The 14,880-nt window shown below is 44.1% G+C and overlaps 3 protein-coding genes and 1 long non-coding RNA gene across 4 annotated transcripts in view; 2 read left to right on the plus strand and 2 right to left on the minus strand.

Annotated features, from left to right (window-relative positions):
• The window catches only part of LOC127971401 (uncharacterized), a 187,016-nt gene that overhangs the window by 85,345 nt on the left and 86,791 nt on the right, over nucleotides 1–14,880 (plus strand). The window contains exons 3-4 of the mRNA XM_052574394.1: nucleotides 3,950–4,159; nucleotides 12,379–12,588. Of these exons, the coding sequence (XP_052430354.1) occupies nucleotides 3,950–4,159; nucleotides 12,379–12,588 (420 nt within the window). The remainder of the gene's footprint in view (nucleotides 1–3,949; nucleotides 4,160–12,378; nucleotides 12,589–14,880) is intronic.
• The window catches only part of LOC127971759 (uncharacterized), a 151,184-nt gene that overhangs the window by 76,500 nt on the left and 59,804 nt on the right, over nucleotides 1–14,880 (minus strand). The window lies entirely within an intron of this gene.
• On the minus strand, nucleotides 427–2,953 carry LOC127971537 (zona pellucida sperm-binding protein 3-like). The gene is made up of 8 exons (XM_052574617.1): nucleotides 2,373–2,953; nucleotides 2,032–2,150; nucleotides 1,848–1,951; nucleotides 1,599–1,776; nucleotides 1,380–1,497; nucleotides 1,216–1,298; nucleotides 1,064–1,155; nucleotides 427–994 (listed from the first exon to the last, which is right to left on the minus strand). Exons 1-8 carry the CDS (start codon nucleotides 2,904–2,906, stop codon nucleotides 915–917), a joined length of 1,308 nt encoding a protein of 435 aa, XP_052430577.1. The 5' UTR covers nucleotides 2,907–2,953; the 3' UTR covers nucleotides 427–914.
• LOC127971632 (zona pellucida sperm-binding protein 4-like) lies at nucleotides 4,867–5,898 on the plus strand. The gene is made up of 5 exons (XM_052574792.1): nucleotides 4,867–5,068; nucleotides 5,142–5,334; nucleotides 5,413–5,560; nucleotides 5,640–5,712; nucleotides 5,787–5,898. Exons 1-5 carry the CDS (start codon nucleotides 4,882–4,884, stop codon nucleotides 5,861–5,863), a joined length of 678 nt encoding a protein of 225 aa, XP_052430752.1. The 5' UTR covers nucleotides 4,867–4,881; the 3' UTR covers nucleotides 5,864–5,898.

The raw sequence follows: 14,880 nt of genomic DNA on the forward strand, positions 1-14,880 counted from the left end.
TTGGCAGTCTGTGGGCCAATCACAAGCCTCCTGGTTTTCCTCCAAAATAAGTTGTGTTCCAAAGATGAACGAAGCTCTTATGGGTTGGGAACGACTTGGGGGCAAGTGATGACGATTTTCAATTTGGGGTGGAGTATCCCTTTAATATTGAAACTGTGCTAGAAACAAACCGCCCAAGATGTTGCACAAGCCAACAGTTTTCAAAAGAGGTCATTCACTGAGAGTCCAAACATTAGTTCTATTTGAGTGTCATTTCGGCAATTATTTTTCAGAATTATAATTGACCTGCTACTGCACAAAAACCCCCTTACGTCAGTACAGGTTCTGCAAGTTTGGCTCCCCAAATACTAAATTGAACTTAAGAGATGCCTGCCATTTTCCTAACACAATGGAAAACCTATAAATAACCCATCTGAAGGTGGAAAATGTTGTGCCAGTGTTGATACTGGGAGTGCGCTTTTATTGTACATGGATTTAAAAGCATTAGAGATGTCAACAAGGAGCATTAGGAAACAAATTTAACTGAGCAAACCTATTTGGGGATGCAAGGAGAAAATTAAACTGCTCATTTGAAGTTACCAACACGAAGAAATCAAGTTCACTGCATAAGAGGCACGCAAAATCTGCAGTGCTTCAAGGAAGTGGACGTTCACGCAGAACTCTTGGCACAAGTGCCAATTAACAGCAGTCCCTTTACAGCATCATGGGCAATGTATTCCACCTTTACAGTACTCATCAAAAGGGAGCTCACAGCAGGTCCCTTTAAAAGGGTTATTAACTTCCCTAACGCGAAAAGGGAGCCTTTCCTTCTGGCAAGAGAATAGGTACAGTAGGACTACCCGCTTCCTCGCTCAAATCAATTGGTTAAACTAGACAAGAAAAACCGAAGCAAGAATAAGTTTGCTCCCCCACATTTATTGAAGACCAGCCAAAGTCTTCTTGTGCTCTTGAACCACTACAGGACCGAGCGAGGCCTTCCCTTCCCACTGAAGGCCTAGAAAAAGCAGACACCAGAGTTAAGTGCTTGAAGGGTCAAAAACCAAGCTTAAAAGCACCTTCCTACCTCCAAAAGGAGAAGCAGCAGTTCCACCATCAGGACCACATGTGGAGTCACAGCAACCACAAACCTGGTGGTTCCCATCAGCAGCAAGCCACCTGCAATACGAAAAATCAGACATGGCACCTTTAATGTATTCGTAAGTGGCATGAACATACCCATTGGCAAAGGAACAGGATTTGTGGAGCGCGTCACTAGGTGCAGAAGCAAGAGTGGCCTTCAGAACACACGTCATGTAGATCTGCAAGAGACACCACGGGTAAGGGGTCACAAACCAAAGCAAATGGGAGAGGTCGTTCTCCCAAACACTCATAATACATACAGAAGGACTGGATCCCCCCTGGAACATGAAGGCCTCCAGCTGGAACCGGATTTTGTCCTCCTGGGATCGAGGCATGAAGCGCGAGCTGGAAGCTGTGACCTTGGCATCCACAAGACATCTAAAAAAAAGGAGTGAAAAGTAGTTGTCGGGGACAAAGTGGTTACAAGGAGCAAACGCGAGAACAAGTCAACTCTGCAGCATCTGGTGACATGAACACACCCATGATTCTCAATGAACAAATATCTCGGAAGGGCGTTCACATCAGGTACTTGGGTGGCCACACAGCTGTCCACAAACACACGCAGAGGGACGTGGTTGTATACCTTCACAGATGCCTCAACATTAATAACGTCACCCAGGAAGTAAGAGTTTGAAGGCCTCTCAAAGGACCAGTCATCTGCAAGAGGGAAGAACTGCTTAGGCACAGCCTCGTTCAGAAGGCAGGAGGTCTAGAGAAACTGCACAAACCCATCATGAGCTTCAGGGAGAACAGCAAGACTTCTTCACCAGCCTCCGTTGAGGCATAAGGGACCCAAGTTGGCTTCAAGGCATTACCGCTGACATTTTGAAACCTGCCGTTCAAGTTACCAATTAAACGGGCTTCCAGTTCCACCACCGCAAGCAATGCCACGAGTCACAAAAGGTCACTTACCTTTGATAATGGCATTGAACACCAATAACTGCACCACCTGCACGGGTAATCGGAGTGCCAGCAAACGCCTCAGGAGTGTAGGTAAGGGCAAAGGTGTAGACAAGCTCATCCTTGGTCATCTATAGGAGACGGACGTTGTTACCTAGAGGATTCTCCCCAAACCCCCCCCCCCCCCCATTCCTAAAGGCATCTTAGCAAGTCATGCCATAACACTTGGTTACCCGAGTAAGCGGTTATTAAGAGTTTTTCCCCAGATATAGATTCAGGGAACCATCGATACCAAAACAAGGGCCCATTTTTAGTAGGGTTCAATAAATCTAGTAACACTTAACCGCTCTTACCATCAACACACTATTGCAGTCCTGCAGTTCATTGTCAAAGAAGAGCACCTTGGAGCCTGGGACCAAACCGACAACAGGACATCCTCCCAAAGTCAGACCAGATGGCTGGATCAGTTCACCATTGCTAAACAAGTCCTGCTGTACCTCCACATGAACCCGGTTCTCACCGCATTGAATAGCTACACTACTGGGAGTCACAGGTTGCCTCAAATGGAAGTCCACCGCCATCTCACTCGGCACTTCTGGAACAGTGGGAAACCTCCAGTCCAAAGGCTTCACTGGACCCTGCAACACCTGCTTCTCCTGAAGACCAAGAGGCTCTTGTGCAAATCCTCTGTAGTCAAGACTCTGAGACAGAGAAGCCTTCTGCAAAGTGTTTCCGAGCACTTGAGAAGAAACAGGCACTCTGGAAGCTGGATATGATTGATGCTTCTTGCTTTTTGGACTTTGACTGGATCTCAAACTTCCAAAAGCATTCTTCAGATCAAACACCACAAGCACAACCAGCACTAACACATATTGCAAAAGACCCATCCTGACAAACGTTAACACAATACCCACCAGTCCTCGTCTTTGCCATTAAGTACAGCTTTGAATTTAAGCGGCTCCTCCCCTTTCAGCTTGATTGATTACCTTTGATTCAACAAATTAACAAATGAGAACGTTCTGGAATGTCACTAGCCAATGGAAGGCTTGATAAGGATCTGAGATTTTCATCTACACTTATTCACAATTTTACAATTAAAGTTTGACTGTGTGTCTATGATAGACAATGAATGTCATTAAAAAAGCCCCTGATATGACTCAAATAATATAGAATATTCATAAAAATCTCTCTCTTTTTAAATGGTTTTTAGTTTATCATTGGAAAAGATTTGGAAAAATGTAGAATTACATCACTTGCTCCCCAATGAATCCTCTGCAGTGAATGGGTGGCATCAGAACGAAAGTCCAAAGAGCTGATATAAATATCAATATAATCCACAAGTAATTCACATCAATTACTGTCTTTTGAAGTGAAAGGCTTTGTGTTTATAAGAAACAAATCCATCGTTAAGAAATTCAAACTATTGTTTCCGGCCAAAATATGAGTTCATAATCCCAGTTAAAGGTGCCATAGAATGCATTGATACAATATTTTAAATGATATCTACATAAAAAGGTACGTGGCTTGGGTATGGGCAAAAATTCTCCAGAACGGTTTTACATGTCCATTTACAACCCTGGGATTTGTCCACTCAGTTGTTAATGAAGAGGGAGGGACTATCGTTAATTAGCTGAAATCTGTAGAATAGAAAAAGACCAAAGGGCAATGTCTCCTCTTTGTGTTTAGCTGTTGAACAATGGCTGGAAGTTGGTGTTTGGTTCAGATTTCGTTGGTCTGTGCTTTCTGTCATGCTGTTCCACAGTGGAGTAAGTCGCTTCAGGATGCTCAAGCTCTGATGATGCAGCAGACTGACCAGCAGTTTCAGCTCCAGAAGCCAGTTCAACAGCTAACTAACCAACAGTTTCCGCTTCGGAAGCCAGTTCAACAGCTAACTAAGCCGCAGTTTCCACTTCAGAAACCAGTTCAACACCTACCTAACCCGCAATTTCCACTTCAGAAGCCTGTTCAACAGTTAACTAAGCCGCAGTATCCGCTTCAGAAGCCTGTTCAACCGCTAACTAACCAGCAGTTTCCGCTTCGGAAGCCAGTTCAACAGCTAACTAAGCCGCAGTTTCCGCTTCAGAAGCCTGTTCAACAGCTAACTAACCAGCAGTTTCCACTTCAGAAACCAGTTCAACACCTACCTAACCCGCAATTTCCACTTCAGAAGCCTGTTCAACAGTTAACTAAGCCGCAGTTTCCGATTCAGAAGCCAGTTAAACAGCAGTTTCAGAAGCCAGTAGTGCAGGCAGAGCCCTTTGATAAATGTGTAGCTGTAGCTGATTCTGAGCAGATCCAATGTGGTCTACCTGGGATCAGTGGTGCTGAGTGTGAAGCTATCAACTGCTGCTTTAACGGACAGCAGTGTTTCTATGGAAGGGCGGGTAAGTGTTCTCAATCTTATTCCGTTCGTGTCAAACTGATTCTCTGAATTTAACCTGCTCTTGTACCTTGTTCTAGTGACCGTCCAGTGTATTAGAGATGGTCAGTTTGTGGTAGTGGTGTCTAGAGATGTTACTCTGCCTCGACTGAGTCTGGATACGGTTCATCTACTGGGTGGAAATGACCCACCTTGTGCTCCTGTGGGGTCTACACCTTCCTTTGCTATATACCAGTTCCCTGTGACCGCATGTGGCACGAGCGTGATGGTGAGCAGCTGCTACTGGTTTTATTCTGCATTTGCTTGTGATGGACTGGATGCTGACACTGTTCCTATTCACAGGAGGACAGCGGATATGTGGTGTATGAAAACCGAATGACCTCCTCGTATGAAGTGGGGATTGGACCATATGGTTCTATCACAAGGGACAGTCATTTTGAGTAGGTGATCCATGTCTTGGTGTGACCATTAATCCCTGATAAATGCTACAAGCTCGCTGTGTGTCGTCCAGGTTTCTCTTCCAGTGTAGATATTCGGGAACTTCTGTGGAAGCTCTGGTTGTGGAGGTCAACTCTGTTCCTCCACCTCCACCAGTAGCTGCTCCTGGACCTCTCAGGGTGGAGCTCAGACTGGCCAATGGCCAATGCGTCACCAAAGGCTGTGCTGAAGGTAAGGTCTTGTCCTGTGTCTGCCTAAAGCCTTTCAAACTGGAGTCTGGTTAAACCCCAGTGTTGTTCCTCAGGGGATGAGGCCTACACGTCCTATTACAGTGACGCTGATTATCCCATCACAAAAGTCCTGCGAGAGCCTGTGTATGTTGAGGTGCACATTATGGAGAGGACCGACCCCAACATTGTCCTGACGCTGGGACGTTGTTGGACGACTTCAACCCCCAGTCCACTCAGTCTCCCCCAGTGGGACCTTCTGATCGACGGGTGAGTGTACAGCCAATCTTTATCCAGTTAGTCTGCTGGGAGACCCTTTCTAACTTTTTTTTTTTCTCTTGTTTTCAGATGCCCTTACCAGGACGACCGCTATCTGACCACACTGGTTCCAGTGACTGGATCGTCTGGTCTTCAGTTCCCAACCCACTACAAGCGCTTTGTTGTGAAGATGTTCACATTTGTAGATCCAGCCTCACTGGCTGCTCTGCAGGAAACCGTATGCCCCCCTTTACTTGAACATCTGTATATTTACTACTTGTGGATTCTATGACTTGAGCCTCTTTCTTCCCTGTCAGATCTTCATCCACTGCACTACAGAGGTGTGCCATCCATCATCTGGCTCTTGTGAGCAAAGCTGCACCAGGAAACGTGAGTTCTTGCTCTTGACAAGAGGAACTGGGCATTTTAGAAGTGCATTCTCACTTTGAACATCTCTCTTTCAGGAAGAGACACTCGTATCAAGGCTGTCTCTGGGGAGCAGACTGTGGTTTCTAGTGGAGAAGTTACTCTGGTCATGTAAATCTAGTGTTTTTAATAAACTTTTCAGAACCCTTAGGTGTCTTTTTGTCTATTGGTATTGTTTTGGTTCGGCAGAATGCGGGATTACATGCCTCTTCCCAGTGTTTTTATTCTTTCCCCTCTCACTATTAAACCAAGGTTCCACAACCTTTTGTAAGGTTGTGCATTCCTTAATCCTTCCTCCAGTTGCTAACCTGTGGCGGCACAAGGCTCCCCTTATTATTTATTTTATTTTTTTTAACTTGTCTTCCAAACAGTAGTTTGGTTCCCGACATTCAGAATATATAAAGTTATGTGGATTACTTGCGGCTTTTGTTTTAAATACAACTCAAATCGCTGAGCTCAAGTTTTAAGTGGAAATCAATTCTCGACTGTCTTGAAGCAAACACGAAACGGTGTCAATTGTCCGCAACTCAAAGTAGTGATATTAAAGGGATACTTCACCCCAAAATTGTGTCACTAATCACTTACCTACCCCCGTGTTGTTCCAAACCTGTAAAAACTTCATTCGTCTTCGGAACACAATTTAACCCCTTACTTGTCACCACTCATTTTCAGCATGGAGACACAAATGACATAACCAAAATTAAAAGGTTGCTGCTTAGGAGTCTTTCTTACTAGATACATAATGTTCACAAAGCTGACACTTCAAAGTTTACTGTTCAGGAATCAGAATTACTCAGACCGTTATAATCGAGATAAGCTCAAACATGTCAATAAAAATATTAAAAACCTATTGAAGTGTATTAAATGATGTAGGATATGATTTTAGATACATAATGAAGCTAAAGCCACAAGTCTACTAATACTTTGATATTTCAGAATATGATCTCACAAAGTGTGAATTTTATGAAACCTTTTCTAAGACCATGTCATGTGTGTTTTTAGAGAAGGCTCATAAAAGGCTAACAAAATTGATTTATGACTCCTGATTATCTCTTGTTTGGACCGGCAAAACTGCCCCATTCATGATTCTATTGTTCTTCCGAAACGAGCCTTTCACACATCGGCCAGGTATGACACAAAATCCTCATTCTTCATTTATCATCATTCTTTTGTTTTTATTTCGCTACTTTTAGCCTTTGTTCTGGTATTTCAAGGTTTACCAAGCCACATCGCTTCACTTCCAGTATACATTTACCCCACTGTTATCAAAAGCCTTACTATAAAAATACAACAAAACATTTTCTTACAACCTTTGACAAAACTATTACAAAATGCATTATGAAGAAGAACTGCACCTGCTATGTAGCTGCATTAGACCTAACGTTAGCATCAAGCTACATAAGACTATTTATGAAATTATTAGTACACTTTTACTCAAAACTCACTTTAAACCCTGACTGAGGTTTGTAATAACCTCCTTTTGCGATCACATGTGGAATTTGCTATTTATAGCCTTTTACATCGCTGCACAAGTTAGCATTTCAGATGTACATTTTTAATATTGTTATAAAAACGCCCCAAATCTCAAGAAAATCGCATACCAACCATTAACTAACGTAATCGTGTGTTTATTATTTGGATATTTCATGGGTACAGAGGTTTCTCTGTGTTGTTGTGGTCAGATATCAACACGGAAGTGTACAGGAAATGCATCATGGGTAGGACGGGGCGGCATATGATGCACCGTTATGATGGACAAGACACGGGCGAATCCGGTCTCTGTCAGCGCACACACGGAAGACTATACACACAGAGACAGGGCTGGGAGCGGATCATTACCATCAGATCGCGTAAACCAGTGGAAAATGAATAGAAATTATGATTCTGTCTGAAGAAATATAAAGTAAACATCAGTAAATATATCTCTGTGTATATGCAACTTTTGCCTATAAACCCTATTTGACGCTTTTCAGTGAATCTATGACAACACAAACCACTGCAGACGTGACTGAATATGAATGCTTGGTGAATTTCTATTCTAAAAATGGCTCCTATTTTGTACTCCTGACATAAATTACTAAATAACGGTCACTGTTTTATCAAAACATTGGTCAAATATTGAAGCTACAGTCTTTAAACTTTCAACTGATGCGCAGTTTCTCCAGGTCAAGTAAGAGAGTGATGTTTAACGTGCTGTGAAAGTAAAACAATAATCTGGGGCCGGTGACGATCCTTGACAGCAAAGGGGTTAAAGATATTTTGGATGAAAACCGGGAGGCCTGTGACCATCCCCAAGTAAAACACTCGTCGGTCAAGGTCCAGAAAAGTATGAAAAGCACCGTCAGAATTACCCATCTGCCATCAGTGGATGAACCGTAACGTTAGGAAGCGATGAGAACACTTTGTACACAAATGAAACAAAGACTTTATTCAACAGATGGTCTCCTCTGTCTCTCCCCACATCACCCTAGCGCCATTTTGAAAAACACCTGCTGAACGCAAACGGCATATGCTAGTGGATGCCACGGTTCTCTTTCAAATCAAGGCGTAAATTTATGTAGAAAACACAAGCTTGTGGCGCGGCTGACACAGAAGAACGTACACAGTCTGACTACTCCAAGGATGCTTTTCTGGACCTTGACAGTGCATTTTACTTGGCAGTCTGTGGGCCAATCACAAGCCTCCTGGTTTTCCTCCAAAATAAGTTGTGTTCCAAAGATGAACGAAGCTCTTATGGGTTGGGAACGACTTGGGGGCAAGTGATGACGATTTTCAATTTGGGGTGGAGTATCCCTTTAATATTGAAACTGTGCTAGAAACAAACCGCCCAAGATGTTGCACAAGCCAACAGTTTTCAAAAGAGGTCATTCACTGAGAGTCCAAACATTAGTTCTATTTGAGTGTCATTTCGGCAATTATTTTTCAGAATTATAATTGACCTGCTACTGCACAAAAACCCCCTTACGTCAGTACAGGTTCTGCAAGTTTGGCTCCCCAAATACTAAATTGAACTTAAGAGATGCCTGCCATTTTCCTAACACAATGGAAAACCTATAAATAACCCATCTGAAGGTGGAAAATGTTGTGCCAGTGTTGATACTGGGAGTGCGCTTTTATTGTACATGGATTTAAAAGCATTAGAGATGTCAACAAGGAGCATTAGGAAACAAATTTAACTGAGCAAACCTATTTGGGGATGCAAGGAGAAAATTAAACTGCTCATTTGAAGTTACCAACACGAAGAAATCAAGTTCACTGCATAAGAGGCACGCAAAATCTGCAGTGCTTCAAGGAAGTGGACGTTCACGCAGAACTCTTGGCACAAGTGCCAATTAACAGCAGTCCCTTTACAGCATCATGGGCAATGTATTCCACCTTTACAGTACTCATCAAAAGGGAGCTCACAGCAGGTCCCTTTAAAAGGGTTATTAACTTCCCTAACGCGAAAAGGGAGCCTTTCCTTCTGGCAAGAGAATAGGTACAGTAGGACTACCCGCTTCCTCGCTCAAATCAATTGGTTAAACTAGACAAGAAAAACCGAAGCAAGAATAAGTTTGCTCCCCCACATTTATTGAAGACCAGCCAAAGTCTTCTTGTGCTCTTGAACCACTACAGGACCGAGCGAGGCCTTCCCTTCCCACTGAAGGCCTAGAAAAAGCAGACACCAGAGTTAAGTGCTTGAAGGGTCAAAAACCAAGCTTAAAAGCACCTTCCTACCTCCAAAAGGAGAAGCAGCAGTTCCACCATCAGGACCACATGTGGAGTCACAGCAACCACAAACCTGGTGGTTCCCATCAGCAGCAAGCCACCTGCAATACGAAAAATCAGACATGGCACCTTTAATGTATTCGTAAGTGGCATGAACATACCCATTGGCAAAGGAACAGGATTTGTGGAGCGCGTCACTAGGTGCAGAAGCAAGAGTGGCCTTCAGAACACACGTCATGTAGATCTGCAAGAGACACCACGGGTAAGGGGTCACAAACCAAAGCAAATGGGAGAGGTCGTTCTCCCAAACACTCATAATACATACAGAAGGACTGGATCCCCCCTGGAACATGAAGGCCTCCAGCTGGAACCGGATTTTGTCCTCCTGGGATCGAGGCATGAAGCGCGAGCTGGAAGCTGTCACCTTGGCATCCACAAGACATCTAAAAAAAAGGAGTGAAAAGTAGTTGTCGGGGACAAAGTGGTTACAAGGAGCAAACGCGAGAACAAGTCAACTCTGCAGCATCTGGTGACATGAACACACCCATGATTCTCAATGAACAAATATCTCGGAAGGGCGTTCACATCAGGTACTTGGGTGGCCACACAGCTGTCCACAAACACACGCAGAGGGACGTGGTTGTATACCTTCACAGATGCCTCAACATTAATAACGTCACCCAGGAAGTAAGAGTTTGAAGGCCTCTCAAAGGACCAGTCATCTGCAAGAGGGAAGAACTGCTTAGGCACAGCCTCGTTCAGAAGGCAGGAGGTCTAGAGAAACTGCACAAACCCATCATGAGCTTCAGGGAGAACAGCAAGACTTCTTCACCAGCCTCCGTTGAGGCATAAGGGACCCAAGTTGGCTTCAAGGCATTACCGCTGACATTTTGAAACCTGCCGTTCAAGTTACCAATTAAACGGGCTTCCAGTTCCACCACCGCAAGCAATGCCACGAGTCACAAAAGGTCACTTACCTTTGATAATGGCATTGAACACCAATAACTGCACCACCTGCACGGGTAATCGGAGTGCCAGCAAACGCCTCAGGAGTGTAGGTAAGGGCAAAGGTGTAGACAAGCTCATCCTTGGTCATCTATAGGAGACGGACGTTGTTACCTAGAGGATTCTCCCCAAACCCCCCCCCCCCCCCATTCCTAAAGGCATCTTAGCAAGTCATGCCATAACACTTGGTTACCCGAGTAAGCGGTTATTAAGAGTTTTTCCCCAGATATAGATTCAGGGAACCGTCGATACCAAAACAAGGGCCCATTTTTAGTAGGGTTCAATAAATCTAGTAACACTTAACCGCTCTTACCATCAACACACTATTGCAGTCCTGCAGTTCATTGTCAAAGAAGAGCACCTTGGAGCCTGGGACCAAACCGACAACAGGACATCCTCCCAAAGTCAGACCAGATGGCTGGATCAGTTCACCATTGCTAAACAAGTCCTGCTGTACCTCCACATGAACCCGGTTCTCACCGCATTGAATAGCTACACTACTGGGAGTCACAGGTTGCCTCAAATGGAAGTCCACCGCCATCTCACTCGGCACTTCTGGAACAGTGGGAAACCTCCAGTCCAAAGGCTTCACTGGACCCTGCAACACCTGCTTCTCCTGAAGACCAAGAGGCTCTTGTGCAAATCCTCTGTAGTCAAGACTCTGAGACAGAGAAGCCTTCTGCAAAGTGTTTCCGAGCACTTGAGAAGAAACAGGCACTCTGGAAGCTGGATATGATTGATGCTTCTTGCTTTTTGGACTTTGACTGGATCTCAAACTTCCAAAAGCATTCTTCAGATCAAACACCACAAGCACAACCAGCACTAACACATATTGCAAAAGACCCATCCTGACAAACGTTAACACAATACCCACCAGTCCTCGTCTTTGCCATTAAGTACAGCTTTGAATTTAAGCGGCTCCTCCCCTTTCAGCTTGATTGATTACCTTTGATTCAACAAATTAACAAATGAGAACGTTCTGGAATGTCACTAGCCAATGGAAGGCTTGATAAGGATCTGAGATTTTCATCTACACTTATTCACAATTTTACAATTAAAGTTTGACTGTGTGTCTATGATAGACAATGAATGTCATTAAAAAAGCCCCTGATATGACTCAAATAATATAGAATATTCATAAAAATCTCTCTCTTTTTAAATGGTTTTTAGTTTATCATTGGAAAAGATTTGGAAAAATGTAGAATTACATCACTTGCTCCCCAATGAATCCTCTGCAGTGAATGGGTGGCATCAGAACGAAAGTCCAAAGAGCTGATATAAATATCAATATAATCCACAAGTAATTCACATCAATTACTGTCTTTTGAAGTGAAAGGCTTTGTGTTTATAAGAAACAAATCCATCGTTAAGAAATTCAAACTATTGTTTCCGGCCAAAATATGAGTTCATAATCCCAGTTAAAGGTGCCATAGAATGCATTGATACAATATTTTAAATGATATCTACATAAAAAGGTACGTGGCTTGGGTATGGGCAAAAATTCTCCAGAACGGTTTTACATGTCCATTTACAACCCTGGGATTTGTCCACTCAGTTGTTAATGAAGAGGGAGGGACTATCGTTAATTAGCTGAAATCTGTAGAATAGAAAAAGACCAAAGGGCAATGTCTCCTCTTTGTGTTTAGCTGTTGAACAATGGCTGGAAGTTGGTGTTTGGTTCAGATTTCGTTGGTCTGTGCTTTCTGTCATGCTGTTCCACAGTGGAGTAAGTCGCTTCAGGATGCTCAAGCTCTGATGATGCAGCAGACTGACCAGCAGTTTCAGCTCCAGCAGACTGACCAGCAGTTTCAGCTCCAGAAGCCAGTTCAACAGCTAACTAACCAACAGTTTCCGCTTCGGAAGCCAGTTCAACAGCTAACTAAGCCGCAGTTTCCACTTCAGAAACCAGTTCAACACCTACCTAACCCGCAATTTCCACTTCAGAAGCCTGTTCAACAGTTAACTAAGCCGCAGTATCCGCTTCAGAAGCCTGTTCAACCGCTAACTAACCAGCAGTTTCCGCTTCGGAAGCCAGTTCAACAGCTAACTAAGCCGCAGTTTCCGCTTCAGAAGCCTGTTCAACAGCTAACTAACCAGCAGTTTCCACTTCAGAAACCAGTTCAACACCTACCTAACCCGCAATTTCCACTTCAGAAGCCTGTTCAACAGTTAACTAAGCCGCAGTTTCCGATTCAGAAGCCAGTTAAACAGCAGTTTCAGAAGCCAGTAGTGCAGGCAGAGCCCTTTGATAAATGTGTAGCTGTAGCTGATTCTGAGCAGATCCAATGTGGTCTACCTGGGATCAGTGGTGCTGAGTGTGAAGCTATCAACTGCTGCTTTAACGGACAGCAGTGTTTCTATGGAAGGGCGGGTAAGTGTTCTCAATCTTATTCCGTTCGTGTCAAACTGATTCTCTGAATTTAACCTGCTCTTGTACCTTGTTCTAGTGACCGTCCAGTGTATTAGAGATGGTCAGTTTGTGGTAGTGGTGTCTAGAGATGTTACTCTGCCTCGACTGAGTCTGGATACGGTTCATCTACTGGGTGGAAATGACCCACCTTGTGCTCCTGTGGGGTCTACACCTTCCTTTGCTATATACCAGTTCCCTGTGACCGCATGTGGCACGAGCGTGATGGTGAGCAGCTGCTACTGGTTTTATTCTGCATTTGCTTGTGATGGACTGGATGCTGACACTGTTCCTATTCACAGGAGGACAGCGGATATGTGGTGTATGAAAACCGAATGACCTCCTCGTATGAAGTGGGGATTGGACCATATGGTTCTATCACAAGGGACAGTCATTTTGAGTAGGTGATCCATGTCTTGGTGTGACCATTAATCCCTGATAAATGCTACAAGCTCGCTGTGTGTCGTCCAGGTTTCTCTTCCAGTGTAGATATTCGGGAACTTCTGTGGAAGCTCTGGTTGTGGAGGTCAACTCTGTTCCTCCACCTCCACCAGTAGCTGCTCCTGGACCTCTCAGGGTGGAGCTCAGACTGGCCAATGGCCAATGCGTCACCAAAGGCTGTGCTGAAGGTAAGGTCTTGTCCTGTGTCTGCCTAAAGCCTTTCAAACTGGAGTCTGGTTAAACCCCAGTGTTGTTCCTCAGGGGATGAGGCCTACACGTCCTATTACAGTGACGCTGATTATCCCATCACAAAAGTCCTGCGAGAGCCTGTGTATGTTGAGGTGCACATTATGGAGAGGACCGACCCCAACATTGTCCTGACGCTGGGACGTTGTTGGACGACTTCAACCCCCAGTCCACTCAGTCTCCCCCAGTGGGACCTTCTGATTGACGGGTGAGTGTACAGCCAATCTTTATCCAGTTAGTCTGCTGGGAGACCCTTTCTAACTTTTTTTTTCTCTTGTTTTCAGATGCCCTTACCAGGACGACCGCTATCTGACCACACTGGTTCCAGTGACTGGATCGTCTGGTCTTCAGTTCCCAACCCACTACAAGCGCTTTGTTGTGAAGATGTTCACATTTGTAGATCCAGCCTCACTGGCTGCTCTGCAGGAAACCGTATGCCCCCCTTTACTTGAACATCTGTATATTTACTACTTGTGGATTCTATGACTTGAGCCTCTTTCTTCCCTGTCAGATCTTCATCCACTGCACTACAGAGGTGTGCCATCCATCATCTGGCTCTTGTGAGCAAAGCTGCACCAGGAAACGTGAGTTCTTGCTCTTGACAAGAGGAACTGGGCATTTTAGAAGTGCATTCTCACTTTGAACATCTCTCTTTCAGGAAGAGACACTCGTATCAAGGCTGTCTCTGGGGAGCAGACTGTGGTTTCTAGTGGAGAAGTTACTCTGGTCATGTAAATCTAGTGTTTTTAATAAACTTTTCAGAACCCTTAGGTGTCTTTTTGTCTATTGGTATTGTTTTGGTTCGGCAGAATGCGGGATTACATGCCTCTTCCCAGTGTTTTTATTCTTTCCCCTCTCACTATTAAACCAAGGTTCCACAACCTTTTGTAAGGTTGTGCATTCCTTAATCCTTCCTCCAGTTGCTAACCTGTGGCGGCACAAGGCTCCCCTTATTATTATTTATTTTATTTTTTTTAACTTGTCTTCCAAACAGTAGTTTGGTTCCCGACATTCAGAATATATAAAGTTATGTGGATTACTTGCGGCTTTTGTTTTAAATACAACTCAAATCGCTGAGCTCAAGTTTTAAGTGGAAATCAATTCTCGACTGTCTTGAAGCAAACACGAAACGGTGTCAATTGTCCGCAACTCAAAGTAGTGATATTAAAGGGATACTTCACCCCAAAATTGTGTCACTAATCACTTACCTACCCCCGTGTTGTTCCAAACCTGTAAAAACTTCATTCGTCTTCGGAACACAATTTAACCCCTTACTTGTCACCACTCATTTTCAGCATGGAGACACAAATGACATAACCAAAATT

The sequence above is a fragment of the Carassius gibelio genome, chromosome A4, assembly GCF_023724105.1.
Source record: "Carassius gibelio isolate Cgi1373 ecotype wild population from Czech Republic chromosome A4, carGib1.2-hapl.c, whole genome shotgun sequence".
Taxonomy (NCBI): Eukaryota; Metazoa; Chordata; class Actinopteri; order Cypriniformes; family Cyprinidae; genus Carassius; species Carassius gibelio.